The following is a 9,752-nucleotide window of genomic DNA, read 5'->3' on the forward strand; positions in this document are numbered from 1 at the left end:
CCATTCCGACTGGTGTGAGATGAAATCTCAAGTGTAGTTTTGGATTCCATTTTACTAATTGCTAGAGATGTTAAACATTTTTTTTTTTCATATATTTGGTGGTCATTTTTATCTCTTTTGAGAAGTTTTTAGTTAATTTGCCCACTTATTGGGTTGTTTTTTGGGGTTAAGTTTTTATTACTAGTGATTATAACCTTGGGGCGCTTTATCAGGGAGCTACATCCCCAGGCCTTTTTAACCTTTGAAACAAGGTCTCATTTGTTAAGTCTTCCTAAATTGCTGAGGCTGACCTAGAACTTGCCATCCCCCTGTCTTAACCTCCCAAGTCATTGGATTACAGGCATGAGCCACCTTGCCCAGCTGGTGTTAAGTATTTCGAGTTCTTTATATATTCTGGATATTAATCCTCTGTCAAAAAAGCAAAGATTTTCTCCCATTCTGTGGGCTCTCGCATCACATTCCTACTTGGTTACTTTGCTAGCACACATAAATTGGACAACTTAGATGATATGGACCAGTTCTTTAAAAAGCACCAACTACCAAATCTCACCCAATATGAAATAGATAATTTGAATAGTCCTGTAATTATTTTTAAAAATTGAAAAAAGAAATCCTCTGATTTCACAGAATTTGTCAAAATGCTCCAAGCCGAATTAATTTCAATTTTCCAGTCTTTTCCAGAAAACAGAACACAAAGAAGTATTTCCCAGCTCGTTTTATGACGTATGTATTAACCCGATTCCCAACCAGGGGACACCCAGTACCGCATTCTAGCACCAACCAGCGAAGCTCACACACTCGAGCTCGGGACCCACTTCCGGGACGCTCTAGTTGTCCTGCGGCTTCTCAGTGGTTCTTCCGGTTTCCGCCTCTCTATTTTTGGTGTTCCCGCCTCTTTCCTTCCGCCTCCGGGATATGATGAGATCTCGCGAGAACTGGGCCTCTTTCTAAGCCGGCTCTCTTCAAGGTAGGTGGTACGGGGCCTAAGCTCTGCCGCGCTTTTCGGCTGGCTTCGGGGAAAAGGCCCCATGGGGTCTGTCGGGACTGTGGGCCCTTCGCCTCGGCGGTGGGATGCAGTGGATTACCCGGCCCGCGCCCGCCGATGGCCCTGGCAGGCCGGGCGGGCGGCGGCCGACCCGTTGACCGCGCGTGCTCCCCCAGGATCGCGCCATGTTCAGCTCGAGCGCCAAGATCGTGAAGCCCAATGGCGAGAAGCCGGACGAGTTCGAGTCGGGCATCTCGCAGGTGAGTGGCCGCGCGGGCGGGACCCGGCGGGCGGGCGGGCGGGCGCGCGGGGCGGGCGCCCACGCTGTGTCTGCCCGCAGGCGTTGCTGGAGCTGGAGATGAACTCGGACCTCAAGGCCCAGCTGCGGGAGCTGAACATCACGGCGGCCAAGGTGAGCGGGGCCGGGCGGGCCGCCGGGGTTCCGCGAAACTGCGCCCAGTCGCACCCGCGGTGCGTGGGGAGGTTCGGCGTGGTGCCCAGGACCGCCGGCCGTCGGTGTTGGAGTCAGTGCCTGCGCCGCCTGGCCTCGGGGAGAGGAGACCGGGCCTGCGTGCAGGGTCGTCGTTAGGTTCACGAGCCAAAAGCTGGGCGTGCCAGGTGTGCCCGGCGTGGGGAGGCCGAGCCGAGGTAGGTGCTGGGGAAGGCTCGTCTGACTCCGCTCTGGAGGGGCTCTGTCTGGCATCACATGGCAAAGGACAGGCCGGGCCCTCACAGAGCCACCTGCAGTGGGCTTGAAGGCCCTGTGGGTGAGCCGTGTTCACGGTGGGCTTAGGTCGCAACTCATGGACCTGCGCACACACTCAAGCCAGGTCCAAACCATAGCAAAGTGATGTTTAGAAGGGATAAAGGCATCTCTCAGTGAGACAGGGGGTCTGGTCTGTGACAGCTTGTTGACCTTTTTTTTTTTTTTTAAGGAAATTGAAGTTGGTGGTGGTCGGAAAGCTATCATCATATTTGTGCCAGTTCCTCAGCTGAAATCTTTTCAGAAAATCCAAGTCCGGCTTGTGCGTGAATTGGAGAAGAAGTTCAGTGGGAAGCATGTGGTTTTTATTGCTCAGGTATCTGTTACTGTGAAAGGTTCTTTTTCCTGAGTTTGACCAAGTACTTTGGTTTAAGCTGTGTTGGTAATCACAGTGCAGACAGCAACCCTGTTAAGAGTACAAGCACGCTGGGTAGGGTGCCGGGAAGTTGTGGTCATGTTGAGTTAAGTGATTGAATACGTTCTCTTGAGGAGTCAGAAGGGCTTTCCATGATACAGTGCCATTAGTGTCTAGTGGGCTGCTCACAGGGCAGCCAGACCAGACGAGGGCCTGGGAGGTTGTGCTGATCCTCTGCTGAATCTGACATGGGCTCTGAGATTGAAAGATGCCCCTGGATACCTTGTAGAGAAGGGAGCAAATGAGTGTTTTAACTTCACATCTGGCTTTGGTGCAAACTAGTCTGTGGGGAATAAAGGGCCAAGACTGATTGGGAATATAAGAAGTAGTACTTTGGGACTGGGGTTGGGGCTCAGTGGCAGAGTACTTGCCTCACATGTGTGAGGCACTGGGTTGATTCTTAGCACCACATATAAATAGTAAAACTAAGGTCTATCAACAATTAAAAAATATTATAAAAAGTAGTAGTACTCTGGGTCTATCAACCATCTTCTGCCTGTGTTGCATAGTGGGCTTTGTTGAATATGGGGAGATGTCAGAAATATGGGAGTTTTACTTAGGTAAAATAAGCTGTGGATTCTGAATTATTGAAAATTCTGGAAGTAATTTTATAGAAAGGGGTTCCTCAGTTGTTTGGTCTAGGTTTTTCCTAAACTTTTGACTTTTTTTCTTTTATTTATTTTTTTTTTAAAGAGAGGGAGAGAGAGAGAATTTTAATATTTTTTATTTTTTAGTTATCGGCGGACACAACATCTTTGTATATGTTGCTGAGGATCGAACCCGGGCCGCACGCATGCCAGGCGCGCACGCTACCGCTTGAGCCACATCCCCAGCCCCGACTTTTTTTCTTTTAAAACCAACAGTTAGGTCAGGGTTGTGGCTCAGTGGTAGAGCACTTGCCTAGCATGCATGAGGCACTGGGTTAGATCCCGGGCACCACATGAAAAAATAAAAACAAAGGCATTGTGTCCATCTACAACTAAAAAAAATATTAAAAAACCCAACAATTATTAGCTTTCTGTCAACTTATGGCTCTTTTTTTTTTTCCTCATATAATTTTTACCTTACAGAGGAGAATTCTGCCTAAACCAACTCGAAAAAGCCGCACGAAAAACAAGCAGAAGCGTCCAAGAAGGTGAGTATCCATTAAGAATCTTGACCGAGTGACATTGGTTTCCTCTGTAGAACTGATTCCAGACCCTCAGTTCTTAGGCGTGAGGAAAGCGAGCTAGGTACAGTGGAGGTGACATAGTTGGGGATGGAGGTAGAAGTGAGGTGCCCTTCTGATGCTTCAGCTTATTTGGCATAGCCTTACTTAATAGTTGACTTCCTGAACTAGGCCTTGTGTTTTTAGTGTCTCTAGTAGTTGATTTCTCAAATTTTGGATTCCAGGATCCCTGCAGACTCTTCCCTAGGGACCAATTTGAGAAAAAACTATTCTGGCTGTTTCTCTAACTGCCAGAAGTGGCGCACTTAGGAATGTATCATAGTATTGTTTTCCCTAGTTCATGGATGAGAAAACGGACCCAAGCCCAGGAGAGTTTGCTCAGTTAACTAAAAGTGCTGACAAGTTTTAAAACTCAAGTTGTTCTATGAATACCTAGAAAATAGAGATGGGAACTTTAGTATTGTGGGTGTAACAGGGATTGTTGTTACCATGGGTGTAAGAGACGGGAGAGGGGCCTGAGGATGGGAAAAGGAAGTGTCTGATTTTCTAGAACTTTGAATTTGTTTCATGGGCAGTGGGAGTGGCATAAGAATTCAGGATTTTGGGGGCCTGGTGCCTTGGTGCACACCTGTAATCCCAGGAGGCAGATATAGGTAGGAAGATCACAGGCTCGAGACTAGCTTCTTTTTTTTTTTTTTTTTTTCTTTTAACCCGCTTCTTTTTTAAAATCTTGACACTTAGAAGGTAGAAGGGGTTTGGAATCCCAGTTCTGAAAACCTGTGAGGAATTAATTGAGCGTAGGAACACAGCTAAGGGACTGTCTCCCGGATCTGCAGCCTTGATTGATGCTCTGTCCTCACAAACCTGTGATTTCCAGATGTTCTCAGCCAGGACTTGGCTCTTCCTAAGCTATTCACTAAGAATCTTGACCGAGTGACATTGGTTTCCTCTGTGGAGTTCATTCTAGATGTAGAGGTCAGGTTGATTCATGTAGGCATTTATACAGTATAATAGAGCAGTGATGTAAAAGATGAGTCTGTCCATTTTTTCAGCAAAGGATAGAATGAAAGGGAAATCCTCAGTTCTTAGCTGTTGAGGAAAGCGAGCTAGGTACAGTGGAGGTGGACGTAGTTGGGGATGGAGGCAGAAGTGAGATGGACTTCTGATCTTACTCTCCCGCTCCCTGAGATACATTTAACAGGTTGTGGTGATTATGCCACTTTTCCAGTCTGGTTACCTGCTCTCAGATTGATTTTGCTTTTCAGTAGCCCCACCCCTCATATTTTTGGCTATGTAAGGGTTCTTTCCCTCTGAACAACTTCAGTCCCATGGTTTGTGATTATTAAAGTTGCATTGCCCTTGTTTCCCGTTTTAAATGATTTTTAAAAACAGAATTTGAGAGATGACTCTTAAGAATAGCTTTGTTTCTGTTTTAGTTTACATTTTTTTTAGAGAGAGAGAGAATTTTTATATTTATTTTTCAGTTTTCGGTGGACACAACATCTTTATTTTTATTTTATGTGGTGTTGAGGATCGAACCCAGCACCCCACGCGCATTACTGCTTGAGCCACATCCCCAGCCCTTAGTTTACATTTTAAAGGAAGTAATTGACTAATTTCACAGTGGTGTGTTTTCCAAGTACTATAAGAATGTTTCACTAATGAGTAGTAATGACTTTGTGAAAGTTGATGAAGACTTTGGAACGTGGATCCTGAGATCCACTAGAAAGCAGTTCCTGTGTGTGTGGGTACTGCCAGATAGGAAATACAAATGAGCACGACGTAGTGTCTGTTACCCACCCTGTGGTGACTGAGATCTAGACAAGTAGCCACAATATCAGTCTGCTTTAAATGTCAAAAATAAGAACTGTCTCTTGACTCAATCCTGGCATCTTGTGGTACATAGTAGGTACCCAAAACTTGGGAATTACAGATGGTCCCTGGCTTGATTTGACTGTAAAGTCATGCAAAAGCGATAGAAACTGTACTTGGAATTCTGAATTTGGCTCTTTTCCCAGACTAGTGATATGTGATACAGTCCTCATGATGTGGGGCAGTGGCGGTGAGCCCACAGCTCCTGGTCAGCCTCATGATCTCAAGAGGGAACAACTGGCAGTCCACAGTGGACTCTTGTTAAGCTAGGGCGCTCAGCAGTTCAGGTGTGTTAAATATGTTTTTGACTTTCTGTGTTTCCTGCTGCTGATGGGTTTACCAGGTATAATCACATTGTGAATCAAGGACTGTGCAGTTGAACCTTTTGATTGGTAGGTGAGGCAGCAGCTGGGCAGCTGGTGAGCTTGGTGGTGCTGCTCCAGTAAGGAACAGGTGTCCGTGTCATTTACATAATGGGGATGGATGGAAAATCAGGGTCCACCTGGCTGGGGCCGCCATCCCAGAACTATGAGAGAACAGCACCTTTTGGGATGGAATAGTACAGGAGTTTTGGTGACATCTTAAGAGGCCATGGAGAGCTCTTAAAGGACCTTTAGTGGGTAAATTATGTGATCATATTGGTATTTTTGAAAGATTACTTTGGACAAGGATCCACAAAGTAGTAAAGAGGTTATTTTAAAAACCGTGTGAAAATAGAGATAAGTCCTCACAATGGCTTGGTGCACATGTAGTTTACCAGGGTGTCACATTTAAAATAGAAGAGACAGAACTGTTAACTCTCTTCCATCAAAGGTTGGATTTCAGGAGTTTTGTTTTGACTGAGAGGTGTCCTCCGGGGCTTACTAGGGCACAGACATTGCTAGATTGCTTAATTTTTCTGCTTATTTTTTAAGCCGTACTCTGACAGCTGTGCATGATGCGATCCTTGAGGACTTGGTCTTCCCGAGTGAAATTGTGGGCAAGAGGATTCGTGTGAAGCTGGATGGCAGCCGGCTTATAAAAGTTCACTTGGACAAAGCACAGCAGAACAACGTGGAACACAAGGTGGGGGGCTAATCCTGGTGGAGGGGCCTGACTGCTGGGAGGAGGGTGCACCCCAGGGCCGCCTGTCTGGCTCAGGGCTGGCTGTTCCTTTGCCACCTCGACCCAAGTCCTTTGGACTCTGTGCCAGGTTCTGAATTGGGGATGTTTTAGAAATTGGACACTTGAATTTCTCTACCTTTTTGTTAGGAAGAATGGAAGTGACCCGGGATTGGCTTTGAGGAAGGCTTGTGTTTTCACACATCGGGGTGGGTGGTGGGGGACACCCGCTGACCCCCTGGCTTCATCCATGTGCTGCAGAGGAGGAACGGCACTGTGTCAGGATGCAGAGTCTGTCCAGGGAGGCTGGAGTCGAGCTTGTCCCTGGTCCTGGGATTCTGGAGGGATGCCCTGAGGAGTTTTCATCCCTGGTTGTCCAGGAGGAAAATCATGCCAGGCATTTTCACAGACATCAGGTTTTGGGGTCTGTGTGTGCATTTATTTAAGTTTGTGATTCTTTTTTTTTTTTTTTTTCCTTGTAGGTTGAAACCTTTTCTGGTGTCTATAAGAAGCTCACAGGCAAGGATGTTAATTTTGAATTCCCAGAGTTTCAGTTGTAAACAAAATGATTAAATAAACTGTCGTTTACAGTAGCCTGTTTTCGGGTATTCTGTATTTAAGATTGCGTAGATACGGGCTTCTGTTTTAGTGGCTTCCTGTGAAGACTAGAGAATTTGCACAGAGGGACCTACGTATGTGTCAGGATTTTCAACAATGCTGCTACTATCACTAGAAACACCTCAGAGGGGTTAAAACAAAGCAAAAATATCTCCATGAAAAGAACCTTTAAACATACGTGAGAACATAATTGCCTTTTGAAACTAGTATAAGGATTAAGTGTATTTTAAGATGGCCTTTGGGAGATTCTTCTGTTTTAAGTTAGATTATCCTGTAAGATTCCAAAAACTTGGAAATGGCTTTCCAGTCTGTCAAAGAGTTCCAGTTGGCTTTGTAACCACTTGTTAAACATTTAAAATGTTCAATGTGTTTTTTTAAATTTTTAGTTGTAGATGGACACAATACCTTTATTTATTTATGTCGTGCTGAGGATTGAACTCAATGCCCCACGCATGTGAGGCAGGCACTCTAGTACTGAGTAACAACCCCAGTCCCATAAAACGTTCAATATTTTCTAATTACTTTGCAAGAACAAAGATTACCAGAATACCAGGATAAGTGCAGAATTTTGGTTGGTCTGTAATAACAGCTGCACAATTGCAGGATGGGAAGCTCAGCCAAAGATGTGCTGCTTCGGGGCTGGGGATGTGGCTCAAGCGGTAGCGCGCTTGCCTGGCATGCGTGTGGCCCGGGTTCGATCCTCAGCACCACATACAAACAAAGATGTTGTGTCCACCGAGAACTAAAAAAATAAATAAATAAATAAAATTCTCTGTCCTCTCAAAAAAAAAGATGTGCTACTTCCATTTGCGTCTATCTTTGTCTTGCAAAGTGGTAGTGGAGATTTTCTGTCACAATGGTGATGGTCAGGTGCCCCTCAGCTTTCCCCTGTGTACATTGTTTTGTCACTGAGGGTTGAGCCCAGGCGTCCTCCACCACTGAGCCACACGTCCCTGACCTTTTCATTTCATGTGTTCAGACAGTCTTGATCAGGGCCTTGCTAAGTTGCTGAGGCTGATCTTGGAACTTTTGATCTCCTGCCTCAGCTCCCAAGTCTAGCTCACAGCCCTCTTATTAAAGTGAATTCTAAACTCATATTCTTCAAAGTCAAAGATGTGATAATTATTAAAATCAAGAAAGTAAACTAAGCCTGGAGCGGGGTTTACAGTTGCTGTAAAGTACTGAGGCAAGCTTTTCAAAATGAAGTCGTCTCACTGCTTCAGCTACAATTAGTGCTTTGCTATGCAGAAAGGTTTAGGGACCATTTCCAGTTTTATCCCAGAGTCTCATTATAGCTGGGGTAGTAGCCCAGTGGTAGCATGCGAGGCTCTGAATTCAATCCCCAGCACCACAAAACAGTGGAAATGTCTGAAATTTTACAACTCGTAGATGAAGGAAATCTAGTAGAAGCTTATGTTTGACCACCACTCAAAAAGTGACAGTGCAAAAAACAAATGCCAAATGTTTTCTCTGATACAAGGAGGCTGACTCATAGTGGGGTAGGGAGGGGGAGCATGGGACGAATAGATGAAATCTAGATAGGTAAGAGGGGAGGGAGGGAAGGGAGAGGCAGGGGATTAGCAAAGATGGTGGAATGTGATGAGCATCATTATCCAAAGTACATGTATGAAGACACGAATTGGGTGTCAACCTGATTTATATACAAACAGACATGAAAAATTGTGGTATATATGTGTAATAAGAATTGTAATGCAAAAAAAAAAAAGTACAAGTATAAAGAGTAAAAAAATAAAAATAATACATGCTCGCTGTTAAAACTAAAAACAACAACAAAAAACGACAATGACGTTTTCCACGGAGGCTGTGGAGCTGGAGGAGGTAGGTGTGTGTGCTCTGGTGGGCTCCCTTTTGGTCCTGCAGTGCCTCCTGTGTTACTGGCTGCATGTTGAGATGGGGATCTAGCACGCTGAACAGTTGCCACTGCAACTTTCATTAGAAAACACCACCAAGAAGTCTGTGAGCCAAATGGGACATGTTGGGAAGATAAGCAATGGCATTTGTGAATTTCTAATGTATGCCTTAGGAAGCTTGTTTTTCTTTTTGGCTTCAGATCTGTTTCCTTGACTAGCCTCATTTCTGGAGGTTCCTGCGAGCCTCAGAGATGACCTGGGAGGGTGAGAGGCCTGAGGACCACCCCCCAGGGAGCCCTGGTATAAGTTCAGGTCCACAGTTGCCCTGTGAGTGAGGAAGCTATGCTGGGCAGTTCACCATGTCCCTTTGTGTTGTGGGTGTGCTTGCTCAGCGGTGGAGTTGGCCACGGACCAGAGGGTTAAGCGGCATTTCTTCAAGACAGGTCCACCAGCAAGCACCCTTCCCTCCCGTCGGGGTGGGTGTGTTGATTTTCAGTTCTGGCTGTGCTGCAGCAGGCGCGTGCAGGCTAGTGAGGCAGCTCAGGGCACACAGGCAAGGGGGGCAGGCACCAAGCAATTCTGGCTACAGCCACTGATCTGTGCTCCCTTGAATGCTGACAGCCATCTATGAGGCAGGTGTGGTTCTCAAAGTGTGGTCCTGGTTCTTGTGAGCTTGATAGAGAAGAAAATGCTTGGATCCCACTACTTAAGGCATGGTACCCCACAATCTGTCCTAATAAGTCTCTGGGTGATTCTGTCACTGGCTGCAGTTTGAGAAGCTCTGATGATGCCCTGACTTCCACGTGTTCAGTGGACTCTGGCCTCCACACGGTCACTGGCTTCCAAGTGATCAGCAAAGCAATCTGATTTTAAGTCAGTTAGGCTCCCTAGGAATCTGATGGTGTCCTCTACGGCAGGGTGGCCACCCCCTCCAGGCAATCCATGACAAGCAGTGTGAT

At 46.0% G+C, this 9,752-nt stretch overlaps 1 protein-coding gene across 1 annotated transcript; it reads left to right on the forward strand.

Annotated features, from left to right (window-relative positions):
* The first annotated feature begins 892 nt into the window (after positions 1–892).
* Rps7 (ribosomal protein S7) lies at positions 893–6,897 on the forward strand. Its single transcript, XM_027937848.2, has 7 exons — positions 893–967; positions 1,162–1,245; positions 1,326–1,397; positions 1,921–2,064; positions 3,234–3,298; positions 6,118–6,268; positions 6,787–6,897. The coding sequence occupies exons 2-7, from the start codon at positions 1,171–1,173 to the stop codon at positions 6,862–6,864; spliced, it is 585 nt and encodes a 194-aa protein (XP_027793649.1). The 5' UTR covers positions 893–967; positions 1,162–1,170; the 3' UTR covers positions 6,865–6,897.
* The last annotated feature ends 2,855 nt before the right edge of the window (positions 6,898–9,752 follow it).

The sequence above is a fragment of the Marmota flaviventris genome, chromosome 14 (genome assembly GCF_047511675.1).
Source record: "Marmota flaviventris isolate mMarFla1 chromosome 14, mMarFla1.hap1, whole genome shotgun sequence".
In the NCBI taxonomy this organism is placed as follows: Eukaryota; Metazoa; Chordata; class Mammalia; order Rodentia; family Sciuridae; genus Marmota; species Marmota flaviventris.

Excerpts from the sequence above, each read along its gene's own strand:
- Rps7 (XM_027937848.2), top strand. The coding sequence starts at position 1,171 with ATGTTCAGCTCGAGCGCCAAGATCGTGAAGCCCAATGGCGAGAAGCCG. Across the intron at positions 1,398-1,920 it reads TGAACATCACGGCGGCCAAG|GAAATTGAAGTTGGTGGTGG; the intron begins GTGAGCGGGGCC and ends TTTTTTTTTAAG. Across the intron at positions 2,065-3,233 it reads ATGTGGTTTTTATTGCTCAG|AGGAGAATTCTGCCTAAACC; the intron begins GTATCTGTTACT and ends TTTACCTTACAG.